The 17,474-nt window shown below is 35.4% G+C and overlaps 1 protein-coding gene across 1 annotated transcript in view; it reads left to right on the forward strand.

Moving 5' to 3' along the window:
• Nucleotides 1-16,829, forward strand: part of LOC101359522 (solute carrier organic anion transporter family member 1B3-like) — a 42,665-nt gene extending 25,836 nt beyond the window's left edge. The window contains exons 5-9 of the mRNA XM_012559793.2: nucleotides 1,462-1,616; nucleotides 3,050-3,234; nucleotides 10,601-10,665; nucleotides 14,077-14,194; nucleotides 16,616-16,829. Of these exons, the coding sequence (XP_012415247.1) occupies nucleotides 1,462-1,616; nucleotides 3,050-3,234; nucleotides 10,601-10,665; nucleotides 14,077-14,194; nucleotides 16,616-16,829 (737 nt within the window). The remainder of the gene's footprint in view (nucleotides 1-1,461; nucleotides 1,617-3,049; nucleotides 3,235-10,600; nucleotides 10,666-14,076; nucleotides 14,195-16,615) is intronic.
• Nucleotides 16,830-17,474: the final 645 nt, after the last annotated feature.

The following is a 17,474-nucleotide window of genomic DNA, read 5'->3' on the forward strand; positions in this document are numbered from 1 at the left end:
TGTAGTGACAGCAAATAATAGATACAATTTACTGAGTATTTATGAAATGCTAGTAACTGGGATAAGTTTCTAAGATATGAATTAGTACATAGGTTCTCAGAATGAGGTTTGCTGGCCCTTGGGGGTCCCTGAGAACTTATCACAGGATCCACAAATTCAAAACTATTTTTGTAATAATACTAAGATGTTATTATCCTTTTTCATTATCATTCTGTCATGAATGTATAGTGATATTTTCTAAAGGTTACAAGATAGGTGATGATGTCATAGTGTGATGGCTAATGATATGTATGCTTGTGTCTTCTTGTATACTAAAAATTCCTCAACATTAATTTCTAATAGAGTATATACCAATAGATAAAACTCAAACAAAAAGCCATTGAGGCCTTCGATACTTTTTGGAGTGTGAAGGGCTCCTGAGACCAAAAAGTTTGAGAACTATTGAATTAATTTATTTCCCCCCAAAACCCTATGAGGTTGACATGATTGTCTATGACTTACAAATGAAGAAACTGATTTTAGAAAGAATAGTCACATTGCTAGGAGGTGGCAGAACTAATATGAACACAGGTCTACCTGATGGCAATGTCTGGACTGGGTTCTGAACCATTTTGCTTAACCATTTCCAGTACTATGTCCTCAAGGGGATTTAGGTATTAGATGTTTTTAGTAAAATTACTGATAATATAATTTCTTAATCTACTTCTTTTCTTTTTTTATTTAAATTACTTGCTCATTCAAAGATAATTGATCAATTCTCAATTATTATCAAAGTTTCTTCCAAAATCAAGAATATTTTTAGAATCAAGAAGAAGAAAATTAATTGTACAAAAAAATCCCTTTTTGTCATTCTAGTCATGTTAAGAAAACTATATTTTATAGTGTGTAACCATGTTATAAAGTAAATCATTATAAAGCATATTGTAGTTTCATTTTAAAAATATATGGAGATTTTCTAGTCTTTCTCAATTTATTCTATTACTCTTGATTTTTCAAAATTGGTCCTTAAGGTCTCCTTTGATCATGTCAAATTCTTTTCTTAAAGAAAATTACAGATTAAAATACAGAGTTTTAAATTCAACCTAGTTAAGTAACATTCAAAGACTCAGGGGACTTTATAGTGAACTGGGATGAACTTCAGTCTAAAGTCATTACCTTAGTGAAGAGAAACCGAGTAACAGAAAAATGAAGTGACTTAGCTAATGTGAAATTTCTCAACAGAAGAACAAAGACCTCATTTCGAAGTCTTATCTATCCACTTTTAAATTCTACTCATTTAGGTCATCACTTATGTCTTGGTAAAGATGGAGGAAGAAAAAGTTAATGAGCATTGAAGATAAACTTACCATTTGGTGTCATCTTTTATTAAATTTCTCAAATTAAAGGACACTTCTCCTTCCTTTATTTCTCTCACGTCTCTTTCCTGATATTTGTCTATCATATATTTCAGAAAAAAAACAGTGCCATCTCATATAAATGTACCACTTTCTTATTGCAACTCAGATTGCAATTGTGATAAAAGCCATTGGGAACCAGTCTGTGGAGAGAACGGAATAATTTACATGTCACCTTGTCTAGCAGGATGCAAATCTTCAGGTAGCAATAAAAAGCCTAAAGTGAGTATTAATTTTTATTTTCTCTGCTCTCCCAAATCAAAATCACAGATTTGATCATTTTTCTATAACTGCACTATCCAGTAAAAAGATAAAAGAAAAAAATCTCCAAAAGTGTCCGTCATTGTGACAGTTGTGATGTCATATAAATAAAGCCTCGTATAAAATCCTACTTGGGACTCAAGTAGATTTTTCTGCTGCTTGAGTTCTAATCTGAGATTACCTCACTTTTATTTTTTTCCTAGAGATGGTAAAAATATGAACTTTTGGAATTTGAATGTACTTAGGGTCTCTAGGAAGCTCCTAATCTGATTGAAGGATATTATTTCCATCATGTTAGAGGTATTTTACCTTTCAGGAGTTAGGACAAAGTCCTGAGCCAACCCTTTGTCAGCACTACCTACCTTTCCAGGACAAATTTTGTATATAGATTCTGATTTATTTAACTCTGGGATTGCTACTCTTTTGACTTTTCAAGAAGTAATCAAAGCTTCAGTTTCAATACTTAACTGCTAATTTGTATTTCTCCCAAGCTGGTACTTCTCCCATCCAGGATAACTTAATATCCTGTTTGCCTAATGCTAAAGTCATCCATAGCCATCGCCATGGAGTTGATTCCGACACATAGTGACCCTACAGGACAGAGTAGAACTGCTTCATAGGGTTTCCAAGGAGTGACTAGTGGATTCAAACTACTGACCATTTTGTTAGCAGCCAAATGCTTCACGACTGCAACACCAGGGCTCTACGTCATCCATAGATTTGCCATATCTTTCTTCACACAAAGCGATAAATTTTTCCCTTCTGGACTGTAACCATTGGTCAGGACATTCTGTTATGTTGAACTTCTCTGGTAATAACATCGTTCGTCCTATAATATGTCATTATGCTCTTGGATGTTGTGTCTTTTCACCATAGTGGAGTTCCAGAAACCCTGTCTGACCCTACACTCTGTCGCATTCTACTGGATAGCTCTGGTTCCAAATTTTCGCCCCACACAGACTACCATATTTTCTGTATTCTCTGGGCCATCCCTCCATTCACAAGGCATATCTCTGACACTTACTTGGGATTGTTTAAAAGACTCAAAGTCGATGTGTTTGAGAAAGTAAGAGCTTGGGGGAGAGAAATATTAAAAAAGAATTCATATTAATGAGAAAACTACATGCATAGTTTCAGATACTTTTTAATTTCCTAAATTCTTTCATAATCAAAAAATTAGGAATGAACTAAATGTTAATAGTGAATTACATTTCCTTATCTAGAAAGGTACCTAGGAAACTATTTTGTCTTTTAACTATTTAACAAGTATACTTTTAAAAACTATGATTATTTTAGTTCAAATGGATGAGATTTGTTTAAATACAATGGAATGTATTTATGGCCTTGTCATAGTTTGAAAATGTATTCTTTAACATTTCAAAAATTATTTTTAGGCGTTTTATAACTGTAGTTGTGTGGACATAACTGGTTTCCAGAACAGAAATAACTCGGCCAATTTGGGTGAATGCCCAAGAAGTGATCACTGTATAAAAAAGTTTCACTTTTATCTAGCACTGCAAGTCTTGGGTGCTTTTACCTCTTCAGTGGGACACACACCCGGTTTAATGCTGGTTTTTAAGTGAGTATGACTTTTTAAAAGCAAATTCATGTGTATTAGACTCTAAACATACCTAACAATGTACATATTTTTCCATAATATATTTGACACCTATATTCATATGTTACTACATTTTTAATTTTCTCAGAATCCATTGTATTAGGATTATTGGGATACTTAGATACCAGAATTGATAAAAATTTTGCCTTTGATTCTTCAATTACAAAATCTAGATTCCATTCTGTCTCCTCTTACCAAGAATTTTAAGGCACAGGCTGATGGACAATTGCTTCAGTCATGAAAGCACCTCTGTATGTTTCTAAAAATCTTTTAATTTTGAGATGCCCTGCATCCTGATGGTGCTGTCAGGGTGAATCTTCTGTTGAATTTGTTGAAAGAAAATATTTGGGAACCAGACTGTATTATATAAACTTCAGTCTATATAGATATTCCAAAGTTTTTAATCCACCTTCAGAATGGCTTCTGACCTAGTCTCTTAAAATACCCTAGAAGACAAGAGATAAACATGTGAGCAGCATTTATTCATTTTTTTCAATCACTAGACAAATATTTAGACAAGATACCATGTTTGACGAAGAATATTCAGTGGTGAATAAAATGGACCTGGTATCTGTTCTCATACTGCTTGGAGTCTGATAGGAAAGACTGGCATGAAGCAAATTAAGCTTAAAAATAAACACATAGCTACAAATTATTAGTAGTATTCATCAAAAAAATAAAAAAGTGGTATTAAAAGGAATGAAAGGGAAAAGCCCATTTAAGATTCAGGTGAGGGGTTGGAAGAGGGGGCTCAGGAAGTACCTCTCAAAAGAAATGACATTCAATCTAGACATCTAGAGAATAAGTTAAAGCTAGCAAAATGAAGGTCTTTCCAGGGAGAGGGTCTAGGTTCCAATGCCCTGAGACAGGAAAGTGCTGGTGTGTTTGAGGAATAAAAGAAGCCAGTTAGCTGGATCACCTAAAACTGAAAGCATGTAAAGACTTGCATACCTGTTGCTGTCGAGTCGATTTCGACTCATAGTGATCCTATAGGACAGAGTAGAACTGCCCCATAGGGTTTACATCAGAATTTCCATCAGGATTGGAAGAAGACACAGTAACAACCTGCAATATGCAGATGACACAACCTTGCTTGCTGAACGTGGACTTGAAGCACTTACTGATGAAGATCAAAGACTGCAGTCTTCGGTGGATGGCACCTCAGCGTAAAGAAAACAAAAATCCTCACACCTGGACCAATAAGTAACATCATGCATCATGTTAAACGGAGAAAACATTGACTTTGTCAAGGATTTCATTTTCTTTGGATCCACAATCAACGCTCATGGAAGTAACAGTAAAGAAATCAAACGACGTAATGCATTGGGCAAATCTGCTGCGAAAGGCCTATTTAAAGTGTTAAAAAGCAAAGATGTTGCTTTAGGAAGTAAGGTATGCCTGATCCAAGCCATGGTGTTTGCAATCACCTCATATGCATGCGAAAGCTGCACAATGAATAAGCAAGACCAAAGAAGAACTGACACCTTTAAATTATGGTGTTGGAGAAGAATATTGAATATACCATGGACTACTGGAAGAACGAACAAATCTCTCTTGGAAGAAGTACAGCCAGAGTGCTCCTTAGAAGCAAGTATGGTGAGACTACGTCTCACATACTTTGGACATGTTATCGGGAGGGACCAGTCCCTGGAGAAGGACATCATACTTGGTAAAGTAGAGGGTCAGCAAAAAAGAGGAAGACTCTAAACGAGATGGATTGATACAGTGGCTGCAACAGTGTGTTGCATAACAAAGATTATGAGGATGGCGTGAGACTGCGTAGTGTTTCGTTCCGTTATACATAGGGTCGCTATGAGCCAGAACTGACTGGATGGCACCTAACAACAACACCATAGGGTTTCCAAGGCTGTAATCTTTACAGAAAACAGACTGCCACATCTTTCTCCCTCAGAGTGGCTGGTGGGTTAGCACTGCCCACCTTTCGGTTAGCAGCTGAGCACTTAACCACTGTGCCACCAGATCTCATTAAGACTTGCATAGGTTTTTAAAAGTATACATGTGTAAGTATGGTGATCTGGCTTAACAGCTAGTATCTGGGTAGTTGATCACAAGTTCACTAATAGCCAGAAGCATGGCATGGAGAGGGAAAAGAGCAAACGCGTTACTAGCTTTTGTTAAAACAAGAATAGATGTCAGGAATCTTGACTACAGTTATTTAAATTCTATCCTGACCCCAAATTTTGTTAAATTATTTATTCTAATTTATTCTATAGTTACAACTCACCTTCATATAGAATGTTGTCTATTCAAAAAGAGAAGTCTTTCATATTTGCCAAATTAAAAATTCACTAACTTATAGGAAATCATCTTCAAACTAGCCTCCATATCAGAAGGTTTTAGCTTCTTAATCTAAAATCTTTCAAGAGGAGAAAGAAGGTCTTAGAGATCACTGTTGCATCATTGGCAATAGATATATTTCATTTTATCTTATTAAGAAAGTGGTTAAGACCAAGTTTACTACTTGTTAAAAACATTTAATGATCTTTCATAAACTTTTAATTATATTGGAAGAAAACATTTGTGAAGCAGACTGTATAATAAAAATATAAACTTCAGTGTGTTAATGATTTTCCAACTCTTACCTCATAAGGCTATTGTTAAAACTAGACTGGGCAGGAGTGATGTTCTTCACTCATTCAGCACATAGCCATTATGTGTGTAAGGCACAGTTCTAGGCACGGAGATTGCAACTGTGGACAAAAGTGACAAAGGCCCTCTTTCATTAGTTTATATTCCAGTGGGGGTAAGGGTGGTGAGATTAGGAAGTTGATGGGTGTAGGGGAAGAAACAATAAGCAAATAAGCAAGTAAATATGAAAAATATGGGTAGTGTTAAGCACTAGGAATGGGCTCAAGGGTAACAACAATTGTGAGGATGGTGCAGGACCAGGCAGTGTTTCGTTCTGTTGTACACAGGGTCTCTATGAGTTAGAACTGATTCGATGGCACCTAACAACAACGAATAACAACAAGCACTAGGAAGAGTCCCTGGATGGTGCCAATGGTTAATGCTCTCAGATGGCTGGAGGTTCAAGTCTACCCAGAGGCACCTCAGAAGAAAGGTACAAGGATCTATTTCTGAAAAATCAGCCATTGAAAATCCAATGGAGAAGAGTTCTACTCTGACACACATGGGGTCACTGTGAGTCTGAATAGACTTGCTGGCAACTGATGGCAAGGACAACAACAGTGATACGAGAGTATGGAAATTTTTTTCTGGTTGCTTCCAGTTTTCTCTGTTCAATAAAAACCAAGGTAATCAGATGAGAGTAAGGAGGAAGGAAAGGAAGAGACTTGAGGTAAAATCATGAAATGTGAAATAGTAATCTTGGCGATTGGGAGGATAAGCTGACCAGGAAAATTCACTAGTAAGATATAATAGGATTATACTGGAGGTCCACTTGAGGTTTATGCTCATAATTTTGAAGAGTTCATTCAACATGGTTGAATGATTTTCTCCAGCAAATGCAGAGAAAGGTGCAGAAAAAGCAGAGAATTTGACGAAAGCACAGTTGAGATTCTGCTTATCTAGTGCAATAAAAGGTGCGAGGAATGAGAAAGTCCAGGCTATATGCTTAAGGAGTGATGAGAATGAGACAGCATGAGATTTAAGCCCGTCTGGTGAGGATGGAGGTGAGGGCATGAGAGCGGAGGTGGTCTGTGGAGGAGTCAATGGCCTGAATACTCCTGTGGAGTGGAGAGACCATAGAAGCTGGTGTATTAGAGGGAGTGAACTTCAAAGATAGGAGAAGGTTATGGAAGAGTGGGATTCTTAAAATCCAGAATTAAGAAAGTGTGCACTGATTGGTGTGACCATGGAGTAAGGGAAATAAGACTGTTGGAGTGATGACAAAGGCCAAGGAACTGGAAGGCCACAGCGTTGGAAGGATTGTCTACATGGATATTAAAATAACCAGGAATGGTGGCGGGAATAGTCTTGGAAAAAAAATAACAGAGACTTAGTGCTAAAATTGTCAAGGAACAATAGAGGTGGCGGTGTGCAAGTCTATAGATAACTGCAACAAAGAGTTTAGAAAATGATACATTGTGATGGTGCGCATCTTAACAACAGCAGATAGAGGTCTTGAGGGAGGAGGGAGTCCAGTCTGGAAGCGGTTAAAGAGCAAGAAGAACACAGGATGTAGGAGAAAAAGAGCAATCACTTGAGAGAGTTGCATGGAAAGAGTCATGGGGCTTTGTTTAGAACAAGAAAATGAAGGCAATGTTAAGAATTTAGGATCTAAGAATTTTGCTGATAGCAGACTGCGAGTTCCAGGGGCACAACGGAAGGGTTTGATGGAAAAGGAGTAGGTGAGCAGGTTCATTAAGGGATGCACTAAGCCATGTGGGGGCGATAGTCCTGGCACCCAAAAATTATCCGGAAGCCTTTGGCTTCTGCTGGTGACTAACAGATGTGAGACATAGTGGAGCTTATGACTAACAGACGTTAGTTCGAAATAGTCCAGATGAGGGCGAGGGAATGAATTTGAGCTTGTCTTCACACTTTTGTAAATAGAGGACAAGCAGTCCTATCTATTCTATCTAGTGACAGGATTTTATTAGGGCTAACTGGTAATCGTCTCAAGAAACAGTAGGTCCTGGTGGCTAATTGTCATTAAAGAGAGTAACATTGTATTTAGAAAACATTTTTCAATAATTAAATGAACATAATACATTTTGTAGTGAATTCATTCTGAGAGGTCCATCCAAATACAGAGCTGCTCAGTATCAGATGTGAGGTAGGAGTTACAATGCAGTGATCAATATTTTACACGATAATGGTGTGTGTGTGTGATTGTTGGTGCACAGGTGGGACACTATATATCATATATATGACACTATATATCATATATCACAGAAATCTATCCTTTCCGCTAAGTTACTAAGACTTTGAGCAGATTTTTAAGTCCCTTTTTCAGGACTGTATTAGCCCTATATGCAAATTCTTCCAGTTCTCCTGCATGCTATCCCTCTCCCTGGGCGACAGTACAAGTTGACAACAAATATCCGTTTTGCATCTTGTACATCTGGTATCTCAACCAAATGCAACCTTTAAGAATCAACAACAGTGAAAAATGGCCATGCAGGCGCTTGTCACAGAATTCAGCCAGAAACAAACTGCAATCTTGCTGTTCTCAAAAGCCCTCTTGAGAAATCTGGTATTTGAGAGAGACAGCTTAAGGGACAAATTAACATTTAGCATTTCATTTAGTTCCTACTGGTTTCCTCATACTAGTCCCTTTACAGAAGAAACCGCCTCTTGAACAATGTTATCACATCTACTTACAGGCCAGGCTCCACTGTACTCAAATGTAGGGTTATTCTCCTGTGAGAAGTATTGCTACTCTTTGCAAAAGCAGAAGCAGAAACAAAAACACTTTCGATTTATATTCTTTTTCAATAGAAAATTATACTATATTTAAGTTTTGTTATGCTGGTGGCGCTGTGGTAAAGCATTTAGCTGCTAACCGAAAGATCGTTAGTTCGAATCCACCAGCCACTCCTTGGAAACTCTATGGGGCAGATCTACTCTGTCCTGTAGAGTCTCCATGAGTCAGAATAGACTCAACAGCAACGGGTTTGGTTTTTGTTTTTATGTTAATTTAACTTTTAGCCATGTTTAATTTTACAAACACTCTCAAATTTTTTTTTTTTGGAAATGATACAGATCTTAAATTATGGTACTGCAATTATGGTGTACAGTGTCCAAAAAAAAATCTGTCTTGTTTACCAAACTGGTAACATATGTAAAATCCAATTACATTTGACATGTTTGTAATAAATCCATCCTGGCTCCTAGTGATTTCCAATTCTTTTCAGTGTTACAAACCATCTATTTAACAATCAAGAATTTTGCCAAAGAATGACATGAAGGTTAACAATTTGTGGTTTAAAGAATGTCTCCTTTTTTTTTCCTTTTTGAAATGGAATAATTTATGTGACATCAGACTTATGAGATATAATTGATCTGCTCTCATATCTGCATTTGATACAACTTTTCTAAATCTAAATTTTCTGTACAAGCAATTTCCCCTTAAGCCTTTCAGGGGAGCTACTAATTATTGAGACCCTAGTATAATTTAAGTGTTTTACATAAGCTAGCTCACTGTATTTGATTTTCACAACACAGGAGATACACATTATTATTCCCACTTAGCAGATAGGGAAACAAACTGACACCAAGAAATGTTAAATTACTTCTCTAAATTACTTGTATGATATGAAGTATTGTTTACTCTCAAGAACAAGAACTAGCATGGTATGTCAGAGGAGGCACTTAAAATATTTGCTGAATAAATAAATCTGCTTATATTGCTCTCTAAGGAATGCTAAGGTGCAGTGGTTAAGTGCTCAGTTGCTAGCCTTAAAGGCTGGTGGTTCGAACCCAGTAGCCACTCCACAGGAGAAAGATGTGACAGTCTGCCTCTGTAAAGATTTACAGCCTTGGAAACCCTATGGGGCAGTTCTACTCTGTCCTACAGGGTTGCTATGAGTCGGAATCAACTTGATGGCAGTGGGTTTTGGTACGTTGCTCTATGAACAAATACATCCAACCAAGTAATTCAAGAAAAAAAAAAAAAGAACTTTTTATACCAGTTAATTCCATATTTCAGTAAAAAACAAATTGAGTTTTTGAGACTCAGTCACTCTCCCATAGCTAGATAAGTCCATTTCACTTGATATCAGGCTATCACAGGGATGGTCGTACTACTAATTTCATTCAACAAGGAAAATGGAATTGTGGAAATAGCTTTCTAAATACAAGAGTGAGTGAATTTCTAAGAGAATACAAATGTACTCTCTAACTTTAAGAAGATACTCACTTTAACTAGAACATAGATAATTTTTCTGACCCTGCTGGTTGTATTACATAAACTTTTGCTGTTAACATCAATGACAGAAATAAGGGGTGAGAATAATTCTGCTAAGACCTAGATAACAATATCTGCTCTATCCATATGGGCTGTGTCAACTGAACAGACCACATGAAACTGGCTTCTTCATAGCCATAATAAAGTCTGTTCCAACCACTGTCTCAAGATTTTCATAAGGATCAAATGTGAAAATTTTTGATAAAATGTCTTGAAATTGTAACACATTGAATAAGCAAGAGACTAACCATTATTATCATTCAGTTGTTTGTCTTTTTAGAACAATGGAAACTATAATTTTAAGTAATGGAAGCTATTCACTTGAGGGTTTCCATTCGATCATGAAAAACAACTATACTGAGAAATGTTTTAATACTGAACTCAGTTTGGTATTTTAGAGATGTTTAATCTTTCTTTGCTTTTATCTTATTTCAGAAATGTTCAACCAGAACTGAAATCACTTGCAGTGGGTTTCCATGCACTGACTATACGATCCCTAGGTACAATAAATACAAAGATTATAACTTCATGATATAAATACTCATGCCAAAGCTCTAAGACTGAATGTAATTAATTTCCAATTAGAAGCAAGTTAAAAAAAAAAAAAAGGTACACATAACAAGCATTTCTATTTATGTGATAAATGAAAAACAATAAAAAAAGAAGAAAATTGAGTGACATAAAAGAGAATTTGATTATTAATGTCAAAGTCAATCTGTTAAGACAAAGGGATCATCATAATCTGTATTACTCTTTTTCTAATATAAAGATAAGTGGTCCCTAAAGTTTTTCTACATTCAGACTTAGAGATATTTCTTCCAGTAGGCAGAGTGAAGGCCTTCTGTGCTGTTGGAGGTAAGTCCCAAAGCAGCTGGTGAGGACTGGCAATTTGATCAGATAGAGATTTTGCAAACGAGCAGAAGTTGACTTTAACTGCCCCACTTCCAGCTGCCTAGATCTCTAAGACTGGAGCAGCTAACCTTTATCCGAAGTAAAAAATGCAAAAGGATGAGAAATCAGACTCCAGAACTGAGCATCTTGGGTTAAGGCAGTGTTCTGAATGAAAACAAGCTCAGAAATTGTGTTTTTTGTTGGCAAATGACTCCAGAGACTAAAGGCCTATTTTAAAATATTTATACGAGAGATTTAAGAAATAATCCTTTCTCTCTTATTGCCATTTGTATTTTTACCTTACAGGTTTCTATCGTTGTTAGCAGTTTAATAACTTCTAATATAACCCCTGTTAGTGTCCTTTTGTAAGACCTATGAAAATTATATGCCTATTCCTAGAAAGTAGAAAAAGGGCACCATTCATTATGATTCATAGAGATCAGGGCAGATCAGTGATCATGGCCCTGAGCAACCACAGATGGCAGAAGGGAAGGGAAGTGTAAGGGTTCAATCCATAATGCACTTGGAAGCAAATGAAAGCAGCATAACTGAGTGGAAAAATTACAATGGAAAAGTCATCTAAGAAGTACGTTTGGGGAGAAGACCACAGATCCTCAAAAGCAAAAAGGAAAGAGCAAGGAGGAAATATACAAGGAAATGGGAGAGAAGAACATGGAGTCTCTGTAGTGTTTCATTACAGTTTTCTTCCCAGGATTCTCTTCTGTGCTTCTCTAATCTCGGCTTCTGTCCTCCTTGGCAGTTCCATATCTCCAGATCCAATGACAACACTTCACTCTTACAGTTTAGGCCACAGAGCTGGCAGATGAAAATAGAATATGGGTAGTTAGTACTCCTCTTGATATGCTGAAATGAGGCTTTAAGAATAGAGAGAAAATTGCCCTAGCTACCTAAAATAAGAAAAAAGAATTTTGTCATCCTAATTGTTTGCATCCTAATTTGATGTGTCCAAAATATATCCTAATAGAATCTAATTGCTTCTATTAAAAAATACATATTGAGGACCAAACTTACAATTTACAAATGATCTTCTTGAGAACAATACGTGTGTAAATTGTAGAAGGTCTACATGCAGTATAAAACTGAAAAAAGTACTTGGAAAACAGTTTAGTAGAAGTCTTAAAATTCCAGTAATGATTAAGACAAGTTTGTTACATGAAACAGTTATTTTATTAAGTTTGGTCAATCAGCTTGTCATTGTATGAGGAAGATAAATTTTGGTACTTATTTTTCATTTTTCAAAGCACGGCTATGATTTGTGACAAACTCAATTTCTTATCCATCAAATCAGTACCAGTTTTCTTCAAATATTGACCTCAAATACCATCTATCTGTCAGTCTAAGGCTCTAAGGCTTCTCACAGAAAATTGAGAGACTGATTAAAAGTAAATGGGATGAGTAAAATTGTGAAATATGGATTACTACCATTTCCGTAACAAAATAAAATTTGAAAATCATTCATCAAAGTACAAAAAAGAACAAAGTAAAATTGTAAATACTTCAGCTCTACCATCTGAAGTATAGATCTCTACTAGCATGTTCCCCAAAATTTTTGTCAAATTATCTACGCTTGAATAAGGAATCAATCTCAGAGTTTATTAACATAACAATAAGAGCAGACAGGTCCTTCTTTTCTAACATATGTTTTCCTGAAAAGCCTTGCATTCTGCTGTATTATACACTAAAAATAAAAATCAGGTTAGGGACAGACCAGTGAAAACCTATGGGGCATTGTGACCAGAACACAAATAGAGAAAAAATTTGGCAGCATAGGCCATCACCTGGGTAGTCTAGGCTGCCTCAGAAGATATTAGAATGCACAAATTTAATAGTGAGAAAAAATCGAATTGTGGGCTTGAATGACACCAAGAAGATGGAAGTAGAGAAAGTATAAATTGCCAGGAGCCTAGCACTCTGTGAAGCTGGGCCTGTGTTTCTCTGAGGAGCGAGTCCCAGTGCAGATACTCATTTTTTAATCTTCTTAAAATAGAGCTGAAAAAAACTCCTGCCTTTGCAGCAATTGAACTCAGAGCTTTTTCCTTTCCTAGTGAAGCTGTAACTCTACTCTCACAATACCAGCTGTCTTGCCTAAGAAAAACTACTTATGAACCAACATAACTTCCACTTTTATTGACATCGTCATTCTTATTACTAATCACACATAAATTAATTCATATTATAGAAGACTGTACTGCCATACAACATTCTTTCTTCCTTTTGTGCATTGGGTGGCGGGAGGGTGGGAGAAATTAGATAAAAAATGTCTATGATATTACTATATGATTTGAGCCTTTGAGATTGCTAATAATTTTGATTCTTGGGTAGATTTAGTCCATGGCAATGTAAGAGTCCTACAAATTTTTTTAACTTTTACTTAATCCACTAACCTCATTATTTTTTTGACTATCTATTCTCCAAAAATTTAATCGTGGGTAAGATAACTGCTATATAATTGGCAAGAGTCTCTGGGTGGTGGAAATGGTTGCTGGGCTGCTAACCAAGTGATCTACTTCCAAAAAATCAACCACTGAAAACTCTATGGAACACAGTTCTGCTCTGACACACATGGGGTCACCATGGGTTAGAATCAACTACATGGCAGCTGGGTATAATTGGCTAATGATCAGATCTAAGTGAGTAATTTACAAAAAAATGTGACCATGACACAAATTGTACTGGAGCAGGCCTTTGTACAGGGGATTAACAGTTAGGTAAAAGCCATTTTCAAGTAATTTAAACATAGCTGAAGCTATTTCCCATAGCTTCATTCTTAGAAGGCAATATGTTCAAAAAACGAATCAATCTTTAGTACGGGAAAGACTGCACTGCCAATAAAATTTCAGTGGCCGTTGATACTTTTATCGCTAAGTAATTGCTATTGATGAATTTCTAGAAAACAAAAATCCATTCACTTCTTAAATATATCAATGTGTAATATTACCCAGTTAATTCTGAAATGTCTGCCTTGGTTTGGGATGACATCTTCTCATCTAATGTTGCAGGAGGAATTCTAGCTCCTATATATTTTGGGGCTTTTATTGATAGAACATGTTTGAAGTGGTCCATCGACAGTTGTGGGAAGCAAGGATCTTGTAGGATGTATAATTCCACATTATTTGGGTAAGTTATATAAATATATTTCATTAATTTATCTATTCATTTGACTATAGATTACTAAAGAATGAAATGTCATTTTCACTATAATAGTAATATTAGTAGTAATAGACACTATTTAATTAGCATTTGGTTTGAATTCGGTACTGTGTCAGGCAATCTTGTATCTCCTTTTAATACTCATAGGAACTGTAGGAGATGGATAGTTTTCTCCTTTTTCAAGGAGAATTAGTAACTTCCCCCCAAGTCATACTAAAAACAAACAACAAGGTAACTAATAGCAAAAGTTAATAACAAGAAGAGTTTGGATTTGTACTAAAATATTTTTTTCCCAAAAAATAAAACAAAAACTCTCATTAAAAAAAAAAAAAATAGAACTATATTCAATGACCTCTGAATTCTCTAGGAAGACATAGAGTGAACTTTTGGGGTTCTGGTCATTAGTCCATGGGAGGAGAAAGGAAAAAAGATGGTTTCTATAATCTTCTCTTCCTATGGAAAGATATTCTATAAATGGTATAAGGACCACTGGATGGAAAAAAATGAATTGCAATGATTGCAGATTAGTTAAATATATAAATTTAAAATATGAATCCACAATGTATTAGAAGAAACCATGGAGGAATTTCTTTTAATTATCTGGGAAGTAGGTTAGTGTGTCTAAGTATGAGCAAATCCCATAACTATAATAGGAAAAAACTGATAAATAAAAAATTTTAAACTATGCATCACAAAACTTACCTTATGCAAAGTTAAAAGACAAAAAACAAAGGAAAAATAATTTGCAACCAAAAAGACAAAGGGCAAATGTCCTAAAATAAAGAGCTTTTAAAAACCTACAAGAAATCATCTAACATTTCTCAAAGAAAAAGAAACACTAATGGGTAATAAACACAAAAAGATTCTCAACTTCACTGATGATAACAGAATTGCAAATTAAAACTCTACTAAGAATAGTTTACCTTTGTTGTATAACTACTGGAAATAACCCAAGCATGAGTAAAATGCATGTGAAGGCTTAGTTTATATTTCTTTTATTATATTTGATACAGCAAAATATGCAGTTGCAATTTTAGTAAAATTCAACTTAAATAGCTCAAAATTATACACCCACTCTTCACTTATCAACATGGTTAAGTTTCAAAGACCAGGTCATTATGCAAAAATCGACGTTATGTGAAAATGAAGGATGACCACATCTATCATAAAATGGAGGTTGACTACATCATTACAAAACTGCCCAATTTCATCATTACATAACTGCCAAACCACTGAGAATCATGGCCCAGCCAAGCTGACAGATAACCATCACAGGCAGTGTTACTCTCTCCTTGCACCTCAGCATTTGTTACTGCCAGATATACATCTTTAATGTGCGAAATAGTCAGATAGTAGATTTTTTACTATTGTAGTAAATGCAAAATGTCAGACAATGAAATAGTTGATAAGTTAGGGGTAGGTGTAATAAATTCTATTCAATCTCGATTAAAACTAATAATTTTTCAAAATATTTTTTGGCTGAAGCTTGGCAATATTTAGTTAACTATGCCATGGAGCCAGTAATTAGCTTTTCCTGGCCTACTATGGAGCCCGGGTGATGCAGTGGTTAAGAGCTTGGCTGCTAACCAAAAGGTCAGCAGTTCAAATCTACCAGCTGCTCCTTGGAAACCCTACGGGGTAATTCTACTCTGTCCTATAGGTTCTCTATGAATCAGAATTGACTCAATGGCAACTGGTTTGATTTGGCAATGGCCTGCTATATCTTAGTCATCACTCTTTACTTACCATTGTGATTACCTGAAAAACTTTATAAAAAACTGATTTCTGTACCCTACTTTAGAGATTCTGACTCAATGGGTTAGAGATGTAGCCTGGACACGGGCGGAGGGGGGGGGGATTCAAATCTCCTCAGGTGATTTTAATGAGCAACCGAAGTTGAGAATCACAGTAATAGACTGTGTGTGCTAGTTAAGTTTATGTCGTTATTGTTAAAAACTTGCAATAGGCCACACAGCAGGGCCAGGTGGACCGAATTTAGCCTGTAGCTAAATACTGGGTCTCTAGTTCAATCAAAATTGATTCAGTTGGATTATCTCACAGTCAATATACTTCCGTTACGGATTGTTCCCATTATGGATGAACTAATCTGTCTTTGAGAAAGTAAAATATTACAAACAACAAACACACTCTTACTTTATAAAAATCACTTGGGTAGATCATCAACCGCCCTTTGTTTCTATGGCTTAATAATTCTTTTAAAATTATCAAACACTCACTGTAATTGCTGTCTTAATATTTTTACATATAATTTCAAACAACTTTTGTTTTCTTTTGAGGCCTTCTGCATATTAGAGAACAACATTGTAAGTTGTTCCACATAATTTAAAATGAATATCTGTTCTTTTTTCTCTCTCTCTCTTTTCACAGAGCCTATTACTTTGGCATAATTTTCATCTTAAAAGCCTCATCACTTATTTTATTTATTATATTCATATATGCCATGAAGAAAAAATATCAAAGAAAAGATACCAAGACATCAGAAAATGTAAAAAAAGTTGTAAATGAAGCAAACTTAGAGCCCTTAAAAAATAATGGACATTTTGTATCTTCTGCTGGAGAAGACGGTGAAACATGTATTTAAGGGGAGAAAAAAATGTCATTTGTTTACAACCAACATTGTATTGATTCAGTAGGATGTTATTTTTCAGCAGAAATTCCTGATCCTTTCACTGAGAATTCCCACACTCTTATGATGGAACAATGAATCAGCCTGCTTATGAATTTACAATGAAACAAACTATAAATGAAAAAGAATGAGGATCCTCCTTGTTGTGGTATGGCTATGCATTTGTGATTACAATTACAATATATGATCCACAAAAAATTTAAAATGAGCAGCATGGTTAGTATATAATAGAAGAAAAAGTATTTTGTTCAGGTAAATATAACCATTAATAAGACCAGTGACTAGAAATTGAGATAGAGATATATATATATATCATATATATATATATATCATATATATGTCATATATATATATATATATTTAACCAGTTTAGACCATGTTACTTAAGTCTGAAATCTAACCTAATGGAGGATTTATGCTACCATGACATCTGTCATTCATGTATTAAGTCATATATTCCACAAACTTTATTAATTTCTAATTTAAAATAGTGCTTGGCTAGCAACCCCTAGTGTATCTTCTTCTACTATCTCATTAAAATATAGGTGAAGAACAGAAATAATTGGAAACTTGCCAACTAAGGTTGTCAGACAACATATT

Source organism: Trichechus manatus, unplaced genomic scaffold (assembly GCF_000243295.1).
Source record: "Trichechus manatus latirostris isolate Lorelei unplaced genomic scaffold, TriManLat1.0 scaffold00313, whole genome shotgun sequence".
In the NCBI taxonomy this organism is placed as follows: domain Eukaryota; kingdom Metazoa; phylum Chordata; class Mammalia; order Sirenia; family Trichechidae; genus Trichechus; species Trichechus manatus.